This window comes from Carassius auratus, chromosome 13 (genome assembly GCF_003368295.1).
Source record: "Carassius auratus strain Wakin chromosome 13, ASM336829v1, whole genome shotgun sequence".
In the NCBI taxonomy this organism is placed as follows: Eukaryota; Metazoa; Chordata; class Actinopteri; order Cypriniformes; family Cyprinidae; genus Carassius; species Carassius auratus.
The window spans coordinates 6,512,840-6,534,409 of NC_039255.1; the positions used below are offsets into that span (position 1 = coordinate 6,512,840).

Below are 21,570 nucleotides of genomic sequence, written 5' to 3' on the forward strand. Positions count from 1 at the left end.
CTTCTTATTATTATTTTATGTAAGTTATGTAAGTTTTGAGGACGCTTCTTCAGATGTAGTTCATGTTGTGGGAAAATTTTGTTGCAAACTATGGCCAGGCACACACACACACACACACACACTGGTTTCAATGCCTTATTTGGTCATTCGATGCGTGTAATGGTTTTTATACTGTACAAATTGTATTTGCTATCCCCTTACCCTAACACTACACCTAAACGTACCCCTCACAAGAAAACTTTTAGCATTTTTAGATTTTCATTTTAAGATTTAGATTTAATAATAAAAATAATTATAATTCTGTATGACTTATAAGCTTGTTTCCTCATGGAAAACCCATACCCCCCCCCCCCCCCCCCCCCAAAAAATATATTTACTGGTATTATTAAACGTGTGGGGACATTTGCTTCCCATAATTCAGGGAATACCAGGTACTCGCACACACACACACACACACACACACACACACTTGGAACAACATGCTGCTCATCTGTCACAGTGCATTAAGCGGGTTTCATTCTTGGCCCTTGAGAGATCTCTCAAATGGAACTTTCCTGGAAATTTTGTTAGTGTATGATTTTAAAGCAACTGCATTAAATATAGGTTGTGCATGAGTGTGAGTATGTGTGCATATGTTGGTTTACCATTCATCAGAAAATGACTGATTTGGAAAAAAAACTGATTAACATGCTTTTGAAGTCATCGTTGTAGGTAAAACTGCTTGTGTCAGGACTATCTGTGCCATTTCCCCAAGTGCATTTTTATCTTTGAAGTGCTTTCCCATTTAAATGTGGTGTTTTCATTCTGGTCCAATGATAAGAGATGACAGCAAGTGTTGAAATGCTTTCTGTATGATAAAAGTGAGTCAGACTTTACAAGAACAAGTCTAAAATCACTTAGCTAGTCAACAGATGTTCTTTACAAGAATTTTTTTCTCTCTTTCAGCAGGCGTGGCTTTGGCAGAGAGGTGAGTCTTTTTTGTTTTTTTACATTTCACATACACTCATACATTAACTGAAACTGCATGGATATGAATAATACCTCATGGCATCATGATGATGACTTTTAGAACTTGATTTGACTAAAAATCCAGTTCTGTGTAGTTGGTTTAAAGGGATAGTTCACCCAAAAATCTGTCGTTAACTACTCACCCTCATCTTCGGAATACAAATGAAGATATTTTTGTTTAACTCCTAGAGCAGTTACTCCACCCATTGGGAGCAACACAACTACCACATTCAAGAAAATGCTCTCTGATTAAATCAAACAATTTATATTAATTCGTGTTCCGAAGATGAGGGTGAGTAATTAATGACAGAATGTACATTTTTGGGTGAAACTATTTCTTTAATATATAGGCCTTTATTAAGTCGAAGGTAAGACTGCCCTGTTCGCTTGTCACTTCAGGCTGCCATTAGTGCCTTGTGAGAGGCTTACATTGGAATCTCAATGAGATGAAAGGAGCAAAAGAAACTTTGCCATTAAACTTTCATTTGCACCCCACTAAGGAGTGTAAATTGATGAGTCATGTCTTTTCTCAGTTCAGCCCGCACACATAATTTTGCAGTGAGAACATGTCACTTCAGTGTCTAAGTTGCAAAGTTAATGCATATAGGTTGCATATGCATGCTGTCAAACACAACCTTTTCTGACCTTTCAAGCACTTTAGCTCTTAAAGTTGGGTTTGTTTCTTTAGATGGAAAATTTTCCTTCATCCGCAATTCTGTCATTATCTTCCTCACCAGGAGCATGCCCCCCCCTGTTTTTATTGCACATCTTTTTGCCGTCATGGTCTCTGTCTGATCATTCATTTTAAATGCAGCAACATCTTTTCTTGCTGTTCCCTTTGTCTTTGCCTTTTATTCTGTGCTGCCTCTCATGTATTCTCTCTTAGTGTCAAATCTTTTTTCTCCTCTCCGTCTTCTCTTTGTGACTCTGCCAGCAGCAGCAGCTGTTGAGACCCTCTCTGCTCCGGCCTGAGGTAGCATCTCTGTTTTTTTTTTGGGTGCTTTTCCTTAGTTTTCCTTCTCGTGTATTGACAAATCTTCCTAATGTTACTGATGTCCAAATGTTTCTTTTTAAAGATCCGATGACAAACATTTAAGTTTTGTTAGTTTAAGTTGTTTCGCTTTAAGGTCACACAAAATCTCTTTCAGTGGGATATACGTCAAAGGAGACAAAACTGCACTCGTCAGGCAAATTCATGGGGTCTTTAATCGCTAAATAATACAATTTACCTGAAAAAACTTTCGTCATTTATTCACACTCATGTCCACTCAGTCCATGATACTTTAACTTTGTTCTTTTGAACTTTATATTAATCAAAGAATCTTGAAAAATTGTTTCAACAAAAATTGTAAACAGCACAACAAAAACGTAATTTTCACCATTGATAATAATAATAACAACAGCAACAACAATGTTTCTTGAGCATCGAATAAGCATATTAGAAGAATTTCTAAAGGATTGTGATTCTGAATACTGGAGTAAAAATTTAATTTTTAAATATATAAGTCATTTTGAAATTGTAATATTATGTTTCATTTAAAATTGTATCAAATAAATGATCAGCTTGATCAGGTGCGAATAAGAGACCACCAAAAAAAATAATAATAATAATTTTGGACGGTAGTCTAGATGTTGATTTATATTAAATTATTTAAATTAAGTTACAGTAATGAGTGAACAAGCATGCAGTGTGCTGGAAATGTTATTGACTGTATCAATTGTGCACCAAACCCTGACTTTTTAGTAGCCTGTGTGAAGCTGAAGTCTGACATCTGTCTTTATGTTTGCATTTTAGGCCCTCTCCATGGAATCGGGTATCGACCCCCAAGACTACTATAGCTACGATCAAGGGTACGTTTCAGTGTAGATACAAGGCTAGTGCATATTTGTTTTAGACTGAGTTTGTGTATTTCAGATGTTTTTACATCCTCTCTTGAAGTTGAAATATGTTATTTCTGCCCCCTTAGCTCTCTTTTTCTGTCTCTCTTCCATGTCTTTTGAATTTCAATCATCTTATGCTCACTTCTTCAGTATTTTCAGGTTTCAGGTTTAACGTCAGCCCATCTAAAGAAATGCTGGAAGCTTTGATGAGATGAATATGTCCTCACCTCCACACAGCCATCTTTAGCTAAGCTCAGTGGATTCATTTAGTGAACCGCATGTTTGCTAGTGGGACTTTCAGAGATCAGACTCAAGTGTAATGGCATCCTCTATTATGTTCGGTAGTCATTCAATTTTTGTAGCAAGAGGAGCAGCAGATGGTCTTAAAGGCCTCCGTTGTGCTCTGAACATCAGCTGTGTGAGCACCACAGAACAGATGATGTGCCTTAACAAGATCTCTGATGATAGACTTCTTGAGGTCTTATTTAACATTTTAAAATGGTTGCACATAGTCTAGTCAGAATTCCAGTCATGCTAAAGTACATAATATAAAAAATATATAATTTTTAAGAATTATTTTCTTGAGAATCCCCCTAAAAACTTTTCTCTAATTCCTTTGAATATCAAGGTTTCTTTGTCCATAGTCAAAGCCATTGAGAAAGAAGGATGGCTTTGATTCCACAGACATCAGGTAGAGAGTGGGAAAGATAAATGTTGCACTTCTGTCAGGCTGAACTGCACCTGCTATCAGAGAGACCCAGCCTGCTGAAGATCTATTAGGGCTATTTAGAGAGCTTAGGAATCTTTAAATGGGTTTCAGCCTTTAATCCCTGGATCACAGGGTTTGTTTGTCCTGCGTGGGTGGATCTACACATGGGCTGATGTTGATTGCAAGTGTAATGAGGCATCTGTTTTAGCTTTCCCATCTTCAACAAGTGCACCTATTTTTAAACCTGTTGGAAGTGTTACCCCCAAAATACTCAGAACTCCAGGTGCATTTGATTTGAATTGAGGTTTCACAAAGGATGCAGAATTGCTATTCAAATTTGAATGTTGGGAAGCAGAATTAAATTAAGTTTAAGTTCAAATAAACATGTATAGCTTCATTTTAAAATAAAAGAGAAAAGCAACACTTCAAGACAAACTTTTTAATGTTGGCAAAGCTTATCTTGAAACTTGCTGTGTGCTAGATAAAGCTATGTTCACATGTTGTAATATTTCCATTCCTACCTCCAGGTATGATCCGTATCCACCCTACGGCAGCCGCAGGAGGCTGATTACACCCATGTATGATGAGTATGGAGAGGCCATCATGGAAGATGATGGATATTACTATGGTGGGCCAGAGGTAATCTTACACATTCATTCACAGGCTGCATGAAGGAAATGTTTTCTTTTTGTTCATAATCTTGTCCTCACCAATAGAAAATTATTTCTGTTTAATTTATCATTTAATACCAGGTTTGACCATTTCATTAAGTAACCTGTGATTAATAAGATTTTTTAAAGGAAATAATGTCACAACAGGGTCAGGCAAGAGGGCGAGGTGGGCGAGGGAGAGGTCGTGGGCGTGGAAAGCAAGTGGGATTCCAGGATTTCCCACCAGAGGATGAGATCGAACAGGTAGAGCCAGAAGTTCCTGATGAGGAGCCAGCCGAGGCTGAAGCTGGAGAATCCAAAGCTGCAAAGAAGTTGAAGTCTGTCATGAAGCTCAGCAAGTTGCTAGCTGCTGGGAAGAAAACTGAACCTACCTCCCCATGGAAGAAGGCCAAGATCTTCCCGATGATGTTTGGGAAAGGGAAGAAAGACAAAGATTATGCCAAGCTGACATCTGCACGTCGTATTGATAGTCAAGAGAGCTTGACGGGTGGGGCGAGCCCAGCCGCTTCCATTGATGGCACATCCTCTGCCAGGAGTCGACTTGGGAAAGTCCTGAAACGCATTAATCTGGCAAACAAGCTGCAACTTAGAAGAAAATCACAGAGCACCATCAGTCGTAGTTCTGCAAGTGAGAAGGACGAGTCTGCAGCCGAGTCAGAGAGAGAAGAGAAGAAATCAAAAGTGTCCATCAGTGTCAGTGAGCCAGAGGCCAGCGGGAGTGGATCAGAGGCAGAGAGCCGAAAGAAAGCCTCGGATGAGGAGGAATCATCTGAGAGGAGCAGCGTAGCAGGATCCACTGATGATAAGGATTATTTGAAAGTGGATCTGGATAGAGATGATGCCAATGAGAGCACGGTTGATTCTGAATCAGAGCCAGAAGAACCAGATGAATCTGATGAAGAGAGTAAATCCAAATCTGGGACTGAGAAGTCAGGAACCGAAAAGGATTCAGAGGCAGAGACAACATCTGAGAAAGAATCCGAAACCGAGAAAGGGTCAGGTTCAGAGGAGGAATCTGGCTCGCAGGAAGAGTCAGGGTCTGGAAAGACCTCAGGAACTGCGTCTGGATCTGGGACTGAAAAATCAGGAACTGAGGAAGAGTCCAGTGCTGAGAAGAGTTCTGCCACAGAAAAGGAGTCAGAGGAAGAAGATGAAGAGTCTAAAGGGACGGAAGAGTCAGGATCAGAGCCATCTTCTGCTCGCTCTTCAATGAAATCATCCCGTACTAAGGGTTCCTCAGAGGGTTCAAGTGCAGGAACACGGAGCAGCAGAAGTGGGAGTGTTTCTGGAAGTGCAAGTGGTACTCTGAGTGGCAGTGAATCAGGTGGCATCTCTAAGGGGTCTTCAGCACGGTCTTCAGTAAGGTCTTCACAAGCATCAGTATCTGGTGAGGAAAGTAGTGGTGAGATAGGGTCAGCAAGTGCCTCTGCATCATCCGGGACAGAAAAGAGTGGATCTGCTGCATCAGAGATGACACAGAATCAGATGCTGTTTCCATGTCCGGCAGTGAGAGAAGCTCCACAAGCTCCAGATCAGCAGGAGGAAGCCGCCGCTCTCGCAAGAGCATCATGACCCGATCCTCCCAGGACACCATTGATGAGGAAAGTGAGGAGGAAGAAGAGGCATCTGAAGAAGAAGACGCCGACGTTGAGGATGAAGCAGCAGAGAGCAGAGAGTCAGCTAGTGAGATGAGTGAGGGATCAATATCACGGAGGTCAAGTGTGATCTCAGCAGCAGAAAGTGGAGGTACACCATATGCCACAGAAAGCAGCATTCAGAGTTCAGATGAGACGTTTGGAGGCCTCTCGCCAATCACAGAAGTGGATGAGGATGCCATAACTTCTGGCAGTGGCTCAGGATCTGAGAGAGGATCTAGGCAGTCCGGAACCGAAGGGACCACAGAAGTAACAGATGCAGATTCTGTCTCAGGAGATTCCACAGCTTTCTAAACAGGGATCAAGTAAGACCTATCTGACTTCTGCCATGGAGTGAAGTGATTCCCACTTGATACCTGTCTTTTCTCTAATACTGGTGTGTTTTGGAACAAATCCAACTGCATGGAAGTGCTGAAAATGGCATGCCATTTATTATATTTTTTTTGGTGTGCTTCTCAAATTTCTTCTCTTGCGTGGACCTACATTGCTAACTCTAAAATGTGTCTTCAAAACATTTATATGTATTAATCTCATGTTTCTGTTTCCAAAAACAGTATCCCTACTGTGAGTGTTTTGATATAATATTGAACCACATGTGTAAGATGTCAGTTTGCTTCTCTACTAGGGGTGCACACAACCTTTAGGTTGATTTTGATTGCAATTTCATATGACTGGGGTCATATTCACAAAAAAATCTTAAGGCTAATAAATGACATTTTATTAATAAGATTCGGGAGGAGCGCGTCAGATACTTAGCCTAATCAACACAGGTGGACCATAATCAAGTAATCAATCCCATAGTATAAATATCGCTAACTTACCTCTAGCACGCCAAATATGCATACCATACCTCAGCTAATTATATGTAAGCGTGAACTAGTGAAATGTTAAGAAACTCATTGTTAGGACCCCTACTGATAAAATGAAATTGTTTGTGAATATGGCCGCTGGTCTCTACCATTCCCAATTAATGGAGTTTTTTTTCCCTCTGATAGCTGATTTATGTTAATAATTCTTCTCTCTGATCTCCAGGCTGGCATAAAGAAGCGAATCAAGCTAGTGTTGGACCAAGAGCATGACACGACTTCAACAGGAGAAGACAGTGGACCATCGGATGTACAACGCAATCGCATACCCTACATCAGCAGCCACAGTAACATCAACGGATCGGTATACCTTTCCCAAAATGGTACCATAATCCGAACTCGAAGGCCCCCTTACCCCAACAACTTAAAACTGGGCTCGCCAACACGGTTAGGCAAGCAATTTAAAAAACTGGACAAGCTAGGTGTCACACATGAAGAGCATTTACCTTTGAATGGAACAGAAGACAATGGGCCTACTATCAGCACCACCATTGCCCATTCCTATGCTACCGATCACAACCTTAACTCCAAAGAATGCAGTGTAATGGGCCGTAACAGCATAGGGCCCAAATCCAACATCGATAAAGCCCGTTTGGAGCGGGATAAGGGGTGCTTTGAGCAGGAGTCCTCAGTGGACAATGGGAAGATTAAAGAGTTGGTAGAATCACCATGTGAGCAAACGCTGTCTGATGAAGAGGAGCTCTGGATGGGTCCCTGGAACAACTTACACATACCAATGACAAAACTCTGATTTCTAGTTTTGCTATTTCCGATGGTACGGTTTCTATTTACTTTCCTTTCTAGTCTTTTCTATGTTTTGTTTGGGTTCTGTAAAGAGTTTATCTCGATTCTGTTGCACACATGAGACACCGACAAAGAAATGTGATTCTCTTATAAAGAGTTCTTTTTTTTTTCATGCAGATGACTATTTCACTTTTTATTGTAGTGACAGATAAATTGTTGTAGAAGACAGGGCTATTCTGTACAAATTTCTTTGCCTCAATTTAATGTTTCCAAAATGTATAGACTGTATCATTTAAGTTATTAGTTATCAGATTTGATCTCAACAACAGACGATACAAAAAAATTGCAGATTCAAACATTTTAGAAAGTGTGTGCATTACAGCTTTGATTGAAGAGTATTTTTTTATAAATTAGTCCACAAACTGTTCACAAAAAAAAAAAAATCCCTTAAAATCAGTATAAACAGTGATGGCTGCTACATTTGTTTTTAATGGATGTATTTTTTACATATAAAGAATATATGGTTGTAATAGCCCTAATGTTTTGAAAAGATTATTTACATAGATCTATAAATGTATACTTAAGTATAAAATATACAGTCTATGTTTTTTTTGATAACTTCAGCCATTTTTTTTTGTCACTCCTTTTTTTTATCAAAATCTAATTCATCTTGGATTTCCTTCACTTTTGAGTTTTGTTTTTTACATTGGTCAGATAGTTTGAAGCTTTGATTTATAATTATGAAATTTTTCATCTTAATCAGTGTTCATACATTTTACATTTATGCATTTGACAGACGCTTTTAGCAAAAGTGATTAATAGTACAATCTGGCTATACAATTTTTTTTTTTTTATCAGTATGTGTGTTCCTGATAACTGAACCCATGGTTTGAGCCACAGGAACATCATACAACAGAATGTCACTCCAGTAAATGTCTCCATAAAGTGCGTCTTATATTTGTATATACTGACCTGCTGTGCTTTCCAGGTCAGATATAGAAGTATATCAGGCTTTCTCAGATAACAAATAAAGTACACAAAGGTTTTCTCAAAAGAATCAATGAGCACAAGCGGAATATGAGTGTTTTTCCAAAAATCTTTCTTCTGTCCATCAAAGGCTGACAGGTCTGTCAGATATGAATAATTGTCCATCCAGTTTATTACATCTGCCTGGGCAGAGAGGAAAGTATCTTTCAAGACTGAGAGTCTTAGAATGTTCATTAATGCCTATTACGTGACGTTATCTTTACAACAATTAAATACAACTATATTAACGGTCACTTCTGGTCTTCTAATTTGCCTGGCTAACCCTTGTTTTGATGTTCTTTTTATTCTTAAAACACTATTATTTTCTGACTGCAGAGTACCGGAAACATCTTGTGATTACTTGACTGGTTAAACTGTTACATTTGACCTCTTGTTTACTTCTTGTTTTAGCAAGTAAAGAAAACATAATTTTTTAAGTGATTACAGCCTGCTTGTTTGGTTAAAGCTTTTTTAATTTACCTGCCATGTGGCGGCATTTTCCACACTTGATTTTTGATGTTTTATATACATTGTACATGTGTGTAACCTCATGCACATGCAGGTAACTGCACAGTTTAATATTCAGCAGCAGAGGGAGACACACTATTTACCCATTCTCTCTTCTAAGAGCCCTGATGGTCATTACTTGCTAGTCTTCCCAATCCGAATCACAGAAGACCTTGCATGTGATGTACTATACAGAATATAGATTTCAAATGGAGGAAAATGACGCCTTCTGATGTATGAAGTTTGTTTTGCTTTCTGAATTGAAATCGCACTTTGAATACCTTATGAGGAACTTCATTCTCATTGAGGTTCTCAAGGGTGAACTGAGATTTTGAATTTATTTTTAATGTTAAAATTCTGTATTCTGTGCAGAGACAACGTAATATGTCACATTCCATAAGAATTTATAAAAATGTGTGGGTTTAAAACTTTGGCTGTGTTCAGAATTGAATTATGGCTTACTTTTATTGAATACAGTGCAGTATACACTTTTTAAATTTTATTTTTAAGTATGTGAATTTCATAACAATAATAATATGCCATTGTTGTCACATGACCTCATTACCTGTTTAGTTATCGTTTTGAAAAAAACAGTGTCCACATTTGAAAAATCAATATTAAAAATCTTATCTCTTCATCACATTGCAAATGTAAAGTCATAACTGCAACACAATTTCATATTTTGTATGCTGAGATATGTCCTGTTCACCTTTAAACCCTTAAGCATCTTAAACTTGTCTTGAATATTTTGCTCATGTACTATCTGCTGATTATAGTCAGGTATAGTGCAATATGTCGGCCCACCTGTCCTCTTATTTTCCTCCTGCACATGTGCTGCAGTGAGCTGTGTTTGAGTCAAATGGGCTCTGACTGTGAGCTGCCTCCTCTCCTCTGGCTCTGGCTCTGGCTCAGCTGTTGATGCTTCAGCGTGTGTGTGGGCAGATTTAGGTTGTAAGCATACATGAGGAGTAAGAGTGTGTGCACATTCATGACCGGCTTGTGTTTGTCATGCAGGAAGGTTCAACATCACATTGCATAGAGGCTGAAGATCACTGCCTGGTGTTGGCAAGGATTGATATGTTCGGAATCGCATACTTACATAATGCTCTTACTGTCTCACTAGAGTGCAGTAGTATGCAAAATATGCAATACTCGGATGATGTACTATATTGCAACGTGCAACATATTTTTTTTTATATTTTTTTCTGGAGTATATAATAGGTATGGTGTGCACGATATTGAAATTGTCTGTGTATGGGATTTCTGGATGATGTAGCCTACTACACTGCATGCAGGGATGCCGTTAGGCCTGTTTTAGGGGGGCTGAAGCTACCCCAAAATGTTCCTAAGCCCCCTTAAATGATAATAAGAACAACAATAACAATTTGATTTATCAACAACCATATCCTCATTCATATTTAGACGCAACAAATGATATATATCCAGCTACAAAAAATAGCTGAAAAGTCGCAAGTTGGACAGAAGTACAAAGAGTCGTTGTGCTATCAAGATGATGCACCGCACCATCTCGTTGCATTGGTGTGAACTGGCAGTTGTCAGAGCATTGCAGACTAGGGCTGTGTATTGTCAAGAATGTGGCGATACGATATGTATCACGGTACAGGGGTTGCAATACGATATATTGCGATACTGTGAGCAAGGCGATATATTGGTATATTTCTAATTTTAGGAATAGTATATTGTAAGGAAAGCTGTCATTAAGAACACCACCATAAGCAAACCTAAGCATAAATAAATAAATAAAATTTGTTTAACCAGAACACAGTGGGATCTGCATTTGCAATAATCAGTCCCTGTAACATTCAACGTCATTGAACCACTTTTTGTGCAGTATGAGTAAAGGGGATAAATTAAAATGCTTGCAGGATCCTTTAATAAAATAAAGCAATATAAAAACAATTAAAGCATATCTAAAAAAAACCAAGCCTTGTGCATTATAAAGAATATAATACAGTTGGTTTAATACCTTTATCTCAAATAGTGTCAGATTAATTAAAGTGGGTACAGTATATAAAACGGTTTATATATGTATGTGTCTATATATATATATATATATATATATATATATATATATATATATATATATATATATATATATATATACACTCACACATATAAACGTTTTATGATAATCTTGCAAGCATTATATATATATATATATATATATATATATATATATATATATATATATATATTGAATAATGTTTATAAAAATAATAAAGGCATAATCTGAAAAACTATGCCTTGTGCATTATACTGAATAATATTCGGTATATTTTACAGTTGGTTTGATATGTTTAGATCAAATGGTGTTGTCGTTTAATGGATTTATATTAATGCATACATTAAAAGTTGTAAAATTATTATGAAACACATAAAACGGTAATTCAAAAAATTTTGTGCAATAACAGGGATGTTTTTCTGAACGTTTGAGTATTGGTTTTATATTATAATGTCAAGTAGTTAAATTGTTTATTAATTTAGTGGGGTGCTCTAGTATTTCCTGTCACTCGGGATTTGTTCAGAGATGAAGACTGCCATCTAGCGGTTAGGAAATGAACTCGAAACGAAACAACTGCCATGAATCTTGTACGATTTTATTTTTTTATTTATTTTTTTAATATCGATATTACGTTTTTGAGAATCGATACAGTATCGCCAAACAAAATATCGCGATACTCACGTGTATCGATATTTTTTCTTACACTGTAGCGCTGCAAGTAACTGGAGGATTCATCTCGTCTCGTCGTTTCTCTAGTTTGGTCTGAACTCGCTATGCACCCTCCCGCCCACACACTGAAACACACGCTAATGGTAAAGGGAAGATTGGTAAGTGTCGTGATACAGAGTGAAATTGTACGTTGTTTTTAATTACCTGCTTACATTTAGCTACGTTTTCTTGAGGTTAAGGAAAGGGGATGTTTTGGTTTGCTATTGAAAACTGTAGTCTAGCTAGAGTGAACAAGCAAAATACAAGAAATGGTTATCTTAGCAAGCTAATCACAGTTCTTTATTCTTTGCCAATAATATAACATATCTCTACGATAGGCATATTCTAAAACAATATGGGCAAAATGTCTTAGGGTCCCTGTTAATGCTATTACCATCCTTTAATTTATTGAGCAGATGAGATGGATATTCTAAGATATTTTAGCAAAGAGAAAGAGAAGCAGCTGCAGGAGATTGGCATTGGCGTTTCCTTCTAACAATAAGCATTTTTTGGCAGGTCTATAGGCACTATGCATAGCCTAAACTACCAAATTATTTCGTTTTATTTATTATATATGCTAGCTATTCTAACTAGGGCTGAGACGATTATAATCGTGATTAATCGCATCCAAAATAAAAGTTTGTATTTACATAATAAATGTGTGTGTACTCTCAATGTATATAATTATTTTTTACGTATAAATACACACACATGCTTGTATGTGAGTGGAGGGAGGTGCACAGGGGTTGCCCAGGTTGCCCTTTTCGACTCACGTTGCCCTTCTGAGGTGAAAAAAAAATCAGAATTTCACGTAGGCCTAGATGAAAAAAAAAAAAAAAATCGCAAAGCCACATTCACTTCCATATTCGGGCACCGAAAGTGAAAGTTAGTAGTGGAAGGCCAAACTCTGTTTACGTGGCTACAGCTGCCGGGTGAGACGACTCAACGTTGTCGGAAAAGGTGAGTTTGTGATATATAACAAACGAACGATCATCATCAAGTTTTATGAAAAGAATTAAAATCTTAATAAAGCCATGCTGAGTTTGCCACGTTTAGCCTAAATAATCAGACAGATAGCTTGCAGACAAGCAGCCTAGGCTACTATTTTTTTTTTTTTTTTTGGTAGGCATTAGGCAAACTAAGCTACATGTCTGCTGATAGTTAGTTTCTCTCATTTCGTTTTAGTAAGAAGAATGAATGATGGAAATAATGAATCACATTAATTATTTTATTCAAAATGGTTAAATGCCTAAATCCTATCAATATTTTTGGTATTGTTTGAAGCCAAGATGCCCACTGAAAAGAGGCGGATTCAGGAGAGGGGGAGGCAGCAAAGGGCCGCACTACAGGGTTGGCCGCGAAAAAGCCAATCAGCTGGTGAGACAGAGACTTTGCACTGTGATAAAGATGACATGACACTGTGTAGGCAAATTGATTAATTAATCAGCCTCATATTTTAGCCTACTAATGCAATGTTTCATAATTACATTACATTTAAGATCACAAGCCTCCAGACCATGTGAGGAAAATGTGGACCAGGAGGAGGCACATGGGGCAGGTATGCCTAAAGCCGAGTTCAGACTGCACGATTTTCAAAGAAGTTGGGTCACTGTTCTTTTCACACTGCATGACTATCTTAGCCAGCATTCAGTCACTGCTGTGTTCACACTGCACGATGGATCGGCGACAGAAGGTTTCACACTGCATGACTTTAAAACGCAAACTACATTTCACAACCAAACACTCACGAGATGTGACAAGAAACAACGTGATATCACATGTGCAAGCCTGGAGTTTTCACGTGAGACTGCGATAGCTCAGATGAAATGTCAAACAGACACGGGTGCTCCTGCTAAATCTATACTAATTTATCTTCCATTTCATGGGTCCAAACAGACCGAGAAGAAAGCCTTTTTCTGAAATGACGCCATGCTTGCTGATATTGTGGTCTATTACTCATATAACTCTGCAACTGCCCCTCAAAATTCCTGTGCACATCCCTGTGTGAGGGCAAATATTTCACACCGTCTTCCAATCCTAGTGATGTCCCTGACTGCATGGAAGACTGTATCCCACATTCCAGTGCACTCAGTTTGACCTTCCATTTCCAGTGTGGTGAAGTAACTGTAAGAGATTTCTATTCAGTATTCAATCTAGGTGACATGTTTTTACACAAAATTGAATGCAAAAGTGTTAAATATATTTATACTATATCCCAAAATGCAATGATTTCATCTTCCATCTACACATTTGCAGTGTGAAAAAAAGAAGATAATTAACATTCCATTCATAGGAAAGGCTACTGTTTTACTTACATTTTTAATAGTAAAACAGTAGGCCTCGTAGTAAATTCTATATATAAAATAAGAAATTCAATAAGAAAGCTAGTCCATTCCCAACATCTTCTCTCCCACACAGACATACTGTGATCTCTAGATCAAAACATTCCAATAAAACATATTTTCTGTGTGACTAACACACAAACAGAGGGCCGGGCTGCAGAGCTCACAGGCACATGTGATGACAGGGCTTCCAGGAAGCATGTGTGTTCACAGCCAGCACTATGTGTGAGGTTTGGGCTCAGGTGCTGTAGTACAAGGCCGAGGCTGTTATCTCTCTTCTCTCAGATGAGCCTCTATTGAATGTTTCAGAGCTGCTATTACAGTTCTGACTTATGATTCTAATTACCCAGATTATATAATTAGCTAGTCAATGTCTGCATCCTGCAGGGGTGAAACGCACACGCAGATGTTTATGAAAGTACCCGGGGTTGCGTGTGCTTTAAGAGAAATGATCGTCTTTTGGTAAAGGCCCATGACAGACTTGTGAGGTGGTTGAGGGGTAATTGTGTGGTTTGATGCTGCAAACAAATTTTCACAAGAGAAAAACCACACGGCTGAAAAGAAGCAACAGTTTGAGCGCCAGACAGAAGCCCTGTAGCCCCGGGACAGACCAGAGCTGTCACAGCCTATGATTCTCATCTGTCCTGTTTTGTTCATATATCATGTCGTTTTCCCACATGGAAAGAACCTATACATGGATATATGTGCATATATGAAACCTATATGCAGTGTATATGCACATTTATGATAATATATATGCTGCATATATGCGTATATATGCCACATATAGGCAAAATTGAGGTGCATATATGTGCTTATGCAGAAATATAGGTCTCCTGTATTGCTTCATATCCACATATAAGCCATATACATACAAGATATGTCTTCTATATAGCTTATGGCAGGATTTGGTCATTTTGTAGCTCATATCTCATTTTTGACTGTCATAAATGTCATACTGTCATACATATTTTCTATTATCAAGGCAAAAACTAAGAATTAACGGAAAAAAATTATGCAAGAACTTATGTATGTGTGAACATGTGAAATTGGTATCACATGTAATTGGCATGTTATGGAATTTAACTATGGCAATATATTAACATGATATTCAGAGCCGGACAGTAACGGAGTACATTTACTTGAGTACAGTACTTAAGGTCAATTATGAGGAATCTGTACTTTTCTCGAGTATCATTTTTGGGGAGTACTCATGACTTAACTAAAGTACATTTGAGAGGCAAATATTGTACTCTTTACCCCGCTACATTTCTATCCATAACCGTAAGTACCCGTTACTTCTTCGGCCCTGTCCACACAAAGACGTTTTTCCCCTCGTCTCAAGAAATATCCGCGTCCACACGAAACCGATGTAGTATACATGCCAGACCAGCATGTGGCGCTGTAATTATGCCACAGAGATACACTTAAAACGGAGAAGAAGACATGGATTTGCTGATACACCTTGCGCGTGGTACACAAACGAACATGGAACAATACGTTTATTAATCCGTGTTAATGTTAGCGTTCAGTGTTTGTTCATGTTTTTGTTGCTGTTACGTGATGTAGTGGTGTTTGACTAGGGGCGAGACGTGGGCTGATGGCGTCATATTTTCAGAAAATAGATTCGCTGTCAAGACGAAACGCAAAGGCGGCGTTTTCAAATACTCTGGGACCTGGTTTCAAAACATCGCTTTCACTCATTGTGTGCCGAAAAAAAAAAATCTCGGACACCCTATCAAACGTCATTGGATAGTGCAGGGAGGAGGAGGAGGTTTCAGTTTTTTGTCTTATTTTTGTTCTTGTACTATATTTTTTGTTTTGTACTATTTGATTGATCTTGAGTAAATAATGTACATTTCTACATTTTGGACTTTTATGTTGCCTAGCAGCTATGGATTTTAATTTTACCATTATAGGTGAACATATAGGTGCATTTATACGTGCATATATGTACCTATATTGGTATATGTATGCACGCATATATGTGTATATATATGTGTGTAGATATGTGTGTGTGTAGATATGTGTATATATATATATATATATATATATATATATATGTGTGTGTGTGTGTGTAAATATATGTACATATATGTGTAACACATCGACCCTCCAGGAAAAGATTTGAAGAACTCTGTTTTAGTCTTTGCATCTGTCTTTGCACTTTGCACCATGGCCAAGGTGTACTCAAAATGTTATATATATAAAACTTAGATTTGTTTGCAATTCACTTAAATAGGCCAGTGTTGACCTATTTTTAAAATACAAATATTCATACAATTACAAATGTTCATAATAGCATGTACCAAGAAATGTTTAAATAGTTCTAAATTAGATGTTTAAAATAGTTCTGTTTGAAGTGTATGATATGATATTGCTAGCACTTCTGGACATATTATGTTATACATCAGTTGTACTCTATTAATTCTAATGTGCTGTATTGACTTTTAATGCTACATGCATTTTTTTTCTCTCTCTTCTCTTTTTCGTGCCTGGTGTCATCTGCAGATTGAGATGATGCTCTCAAAGTGGCTGGTCTGGCATTATCTGAAAATTAGTTTAATGAACAGCAAGATGCCACTCATTTAACCAGTTAATGTAGGAAAGGAATCATGACTGCTCTGCTGCCCCCTGCTGACCAGTCACTGCCCCAACCAACCATGAACACTGCTCTCAGTATTAGCTCAAAACCTTTTCCTTTTGTGTCCAATCTTAGACCCATCATTCATTGCAGAGATGGTTTTCAGCAGGAGAAAGTGCATAACTTAAATGCTGGACACCTGGCCATTCAGTAGTTTAAGACAGTAATTTATAAATACTTCATGTTTGTTTTTGACATTTGTGTACCTCTAATGTCCTTGTGTAAAAATAATGTTTATTTTTGATCACCATTTGAAGTTTTTATTTTTCAAGGCAATTTTAAGAAACCATTTTTGGCAGCCCTAAGTATATATTGTTGGTTTTGGGCACTTATAATTTCTGTTTTGTACATAGTTATTTTTAAGATGTACTAGTGCCCAAATTACATTTTAACTGACAGACAATCTCACTCGCAGACACACGCAGAAAGAGTCGCAGTAATGTGCAGGAGCTATTCATGGTTGCATCCCACCCGAAATGTTTTATTATTTCTGAAATGCTGGGTGTGTTGAAAAATAGATAGTTCACAGTCTAGCTCTTTTAATGAGTAGGTGCTGCGCTCTCGGGTTTCTGCTGTGTGTATTAGTGTACGAACGGCTCTCAGCTATACCACAAAACCATGAGACGACACTCTCTGTCCTGCTTTGATGCTTTTATGCTGTGTTTGGCTGCTATAACCTGGATTGAAATATTGCAGACACTTGTTCAGTGTTTTACTCCCCAGCAGACATGCTCGGTTATTGCTGTTATGCAGTGCAATTTCAAGTACAAAATGCATTTGCTTTGATGTGAATTTGAAGATGTACTGCCATAAAAACTTTTTTCACTGTATTATACTTTTATTATTTTCGCGTTGGCAGCACGATGATAATAAAAAGGTAACGACGTCATTGCTCAGTGAGAGATTGAGAGTTAGCTTACTTGAGAGTGATCTGAGAGTCATGGTTTAAGCAGGTCTTAAAAGGTGAATTAACCTTCCACAAATGAAGGTCTTATATTGGAGCAGAAAGTCTTAAATTCATAAAGTCATTACATTTTCCATGAAATGATTGAGATGCAAAATGAAGATAGCTGAATAAGTTATATTTCCTAAGAAATCAAACAAAATAGTGTTTTAAAAAAAGATAGTGGTTAAAACAAGAAGAAATGACTGTCAAAGAGGTAAGAAAGCTCCTTTTCCCTCTGAATAAGTTGATTTTTTTTTCTTTTTTAAGGCCATTGATGGATATTTGTTCTTTTTTATCTTTAAGTTATTTTGATCAATTTTTTTTCAAAAAACAAGACATATTATCCCATGTCGTTTTGCTTTAAGCAAATCTATCTTAATTTAAGCTATTTGCACTGGTAAATAATATATATATATATATATATATATATATATATATATATATATATATATATATATATATATATTATATGAAAAAATTACAGAAGTTACAATAAAATTATGTATTTATTTGTAATTAATTCAAAAGCTATGGAGATTTTTTGGGATGTTCCCATTTCAAACTCTAAAGTTTTGCTTATTTTCTGCTCCCTTGACATTTACAAAACACTGATGTATTTTCTCTTTTTAATTAATTGCTAGAATTGAATTTAATTATTCTTAAATTTGCCTTCATAAAGCCCGCAGAAAACATGTTATATTAAACTGGATGGAATGTTTTATTGACTAAATGCACAAAACATCACAGAATGGATCAAATTCATTGCTAATACTCAATGATATTTGTGCAGTCATCTTCCTTTCAAAACAATGTCAATTCCTGGAGAATGTCATTAGACTGTCCAAAAGACTAAAAGGTTGAAAAGTTGAGCATTGGAACCTATAAAACATACTAATTACCAAACAAAAAAAAACAAAGAAAACATGATTGAAATGCTTTGGTAAAAGAGAATAAAAATACAAAATGCATGGAATGTATTTTCTTGATATACTGGCAATGTTTCATATTTTAAGGTGCAGAACCCAGAATATGGTAATATCCCATCAAACCAAATTTGTGACATTATTTAATATTATGAAAAATTGAGTTTTATTTGCATCTTTAATAATTTTGCGTTCAATATATTATTCTGCACAGTAAGACGTAAGTGATGGGCAGATGAAAATACTGCATAACAAGAGTGACCCGACTGATTTTGGGTGATCCTGGGTGCCACAGAGTTTAATGTCAGCATGTCAGCGGTGCACGTGTGTGTCTGGACGGAGTGTGGCAGCATCTGTGACGTCTGTGGAAAGGTCTATGATGATGTGTGTGAGTGCTATTTCAGGCCGATGTGTGTTTGTCTCTCAGAAAGCCAGACGGGTTCTGTTGCTGCTCACTTTACACTCTCTGTGTGTGAGTTTGCACACTGACTCGACTGCTCTGATGTGGTTCTACGCCTGTGTGGTCCCAAGAGGAGAGGGGGTCACACTAGCACTTAAAGCATTACACATTATTAAAAGACAGTCAGAGTCAGAGGAAAGTTTCAAAGAAATAGCGATCTTTAACGCTACTGTTCATGCAATCTACTGTTATTCCGGTGGAGAGAGAAAATGAGGGACTGATTTCCAGACTCACGTTTCCAAACAGCCACTTTTTCAGCCAAGAGCTAGAGAAAGACCAGAGATGGAGTTATAGAGCAGAGAGAGGCAGGGAAACCAACCACCGATCAGTACAAACACACGTTTCATGTCTCTTTTACTCTGCTTCTCTGCCTGAAGGTTGAAGGAGTTAGTTCAACCTTCTGAGAAATAAAAACTTTGCTCATTTATTCACCCTCATGTCATTCCAAACCTATATGACTTTTTTTCTTCCAAGGAAGCCAAATGGAGATTAGTTAGGTTTGAGGCTTTTAAATTCCAAAATAGCACCAAATTTAAGGAAAAGTTGATCAAATATGATAGTTCTGTGTTTTGTTTTCTATAGAAATCTCTGCTCAGCGCTCAAGCATTAATGGTTCTTGTACCTCTTGTGATGTTTTGTTTTAAATACACACATATGAGATGAGACCTCGTGCATGAAATTTAAGGACAACTATGACACATTACAAATATAAGGCACAAAATATGTTGACTACTTTTATGATGTTTTAGCATCTATATCGTTGCATGGAGCAGCTTGGACATTTTGCTTATGACCTTTGTGTTCCACAGAAGAAATGTTGTCATACGTGTTCAGAGTGACGTGGGTGAGTAAATGATGAGAGAATTTTATTTTGGGATAATTTGTTCCTCAAACAAGACTACAGTTGACAGAGAGTTAAGAGCTAAAATGGTTTGCCTGTCAGCTGTTTCATAATCATTTTCCTAAAACAAATTTTTTTTTGTAGTTTTTTTTTCTTCTGCTCTGAAAATGTCACTTGTAAGCGGTAGAACTCACCGTACACAAACTCTCAGCTTTTACCCATTGTGTCCAGAAGCCCTTCCATTTTCTATAAAATCTGTATAAATACATTAAGCCTGATCCAACCTGCAGGTTCACTTGCTTCCTACTACAATTAAACCTTCAAGAAAAGCCATAATATCCTGAGCCCCAGTAAGTATCAAAAATGTTAACAAGAAATCCATTTTATAGCTTTGTTCAAACTTCATTATGGCTTGATTTCTCTTCAGGCCGTCTCTGTTTAAAACATTTTCCAGCGCTGACTCACAGTTACTGTGCAACTTTGATGTGATGTTGTTGGAGTCGACAAACGTCCTCCTTCAGATATGATGTCTAAGCATATATTTGTCAGAGGTAAGTGGTTTGCACTTCGTTAACCATGCAGTGTTGGCCAATAATGTATGTTGTGTGGGGTAAACTTGTTTTCTCTGAGTGAATGTTTAATTGCAGTGGAGGAAGCCCACACAGTGAGAGCGGCAGATATAACTGCTGCTTTTATAAAACCTGTCATTTTAATGCAGTGTGCATTTGCTGCTCTATTACACATCATTGATTTGATGTTTCTGGGGCCTGTCGAGTCAGGACAGAGAATCAGAAGGCAACTAAACTGACATGTCGTTCACACTCATGCTTTATATATGTTCACACATTTTAATATGCACAAGAGCTTTCGGAGACATAGATTTAGTAGTTTCAGTCTAATGTGTGTGTATGTTGGAGGGGGGGTGCAGTGAGGTAATGAACAGATGAATAATGAAACAGTCCGCCTGCCACTGTTTACTGACTGTTGAATCGTCAACGTGTTTAATTAGTCTCAAGTGGATGATGATTATTGTGAACCGTGTAATGACATGCTAAATATGACAAACATTAAAAACCCTCATTAGTTGAGGGAGAAGGACAGTGATGACTGAGGCCTGTCATTCAGTTCTTTCATTTGCATACATTTAAATAGCCTTGAGCAATATTTATGGCTTAAAACAATAGATAACGTCATCTTGTGCCACCTACTTCATTTACCAAACTGCACAGTGTTTTTTTTTTTTTTCACACACTGTATATATTTAGAAAGTGCCCATCATATGCAGCTGCCTGTGATTGAGGGATGTTTTCGCGAGTCAAAGTACAATTTGTACAAACCAGAAACAAATGTATCCAGGTCTAAAATTACATGTACTGTATTTTACATGTTGATTTTATAGTGCAAAAAACTTTAAACAGAATCATGTACTGCCCCTGTTTGTCCACTAGAGGGGGGAAAGGGCCTTTAGAGCCTATGGGGAACGTTTACCAAACTTCATTTACTACCATGATGGCAAAATTACAGTATTCTGGTGCCAGAGGTGTAGTGTAGTGTGTGTGTGTGTGTTTGTATAACGTTTAAGAATTGTAGAAAACAGATGTGTTTGTGGATTATTA

At 37.5% G+C, this 21,570-nt stretch overlaps 1 protein-coding gene and 1 long non-coding RNA gene across 10 annotated transcripts in view; both read left to right on the forward strand.

Moving 5' to 3' along the window:
- LOC113112445 (protocadherin-15-like) overlaps positions 1 to 8,060 on the forward strand; it is a 171,470-nt gene extending 163,410 nt beyond the window's left edge. For 2 of the 8 annotated variants that reach the window (XM_026278031.1, XM_026278027.1), the window contains exons 33-37: positions 946 to 967; positions 1,943 to 1,981; positions 2,804 to 2,859; positions 4,126 to 4,237; positions 6,957 to 8,060. In XM_026278031.1, the coding sequence (XP_026133816.1) occupies positions 946 to 967; positions 1,943 to 1,981; positions 2,804 to 2,859; positions 4,126 to 4,237; positions 6,957 to 7,541 (814 nt within the window). In that variant the 3' untranslated portion in view covers positions 7,542 to 8,060. The remainder of the gene's footprint in view (positions 1 to 945; positions 968 to 1,942; positions 1,982 to 2,803; positions 2,860 to 4,125; positions 4,238 to 6,956) is intronic. The other 6 variants (XM_026278026.1, XM_026278029.1, XM_026278030.1 and 3 more) reach the window with 6 other exon arrangements.
- Positions 8,061 to 11,598: 3,538 nt separating this feature from the next.
- Positions 11,599 to 14,826, forward strand: LOC113113156 (uncharacterized). Of its 2 annotated transcripts, none has more exons than XR_003293552.1 (3): positions 11,599 to 11,917; positions 13,083 to 13,175; positions 13,298 to 14,826. It is a non-coding gene; the product is annotated as an uncharacterized LOC113113156 (long non-coding RNA). The 2 variants fall into 2 exon arrangements; XR_003293551.1 differs by lacking the exon at positions 11,599 to 11,917 and adding an exon at positions 12,388 to 12,758.
- The last annotated feature ends 6,744 nt before the right edge of the window (positions 14,827 to 21,570 follow it).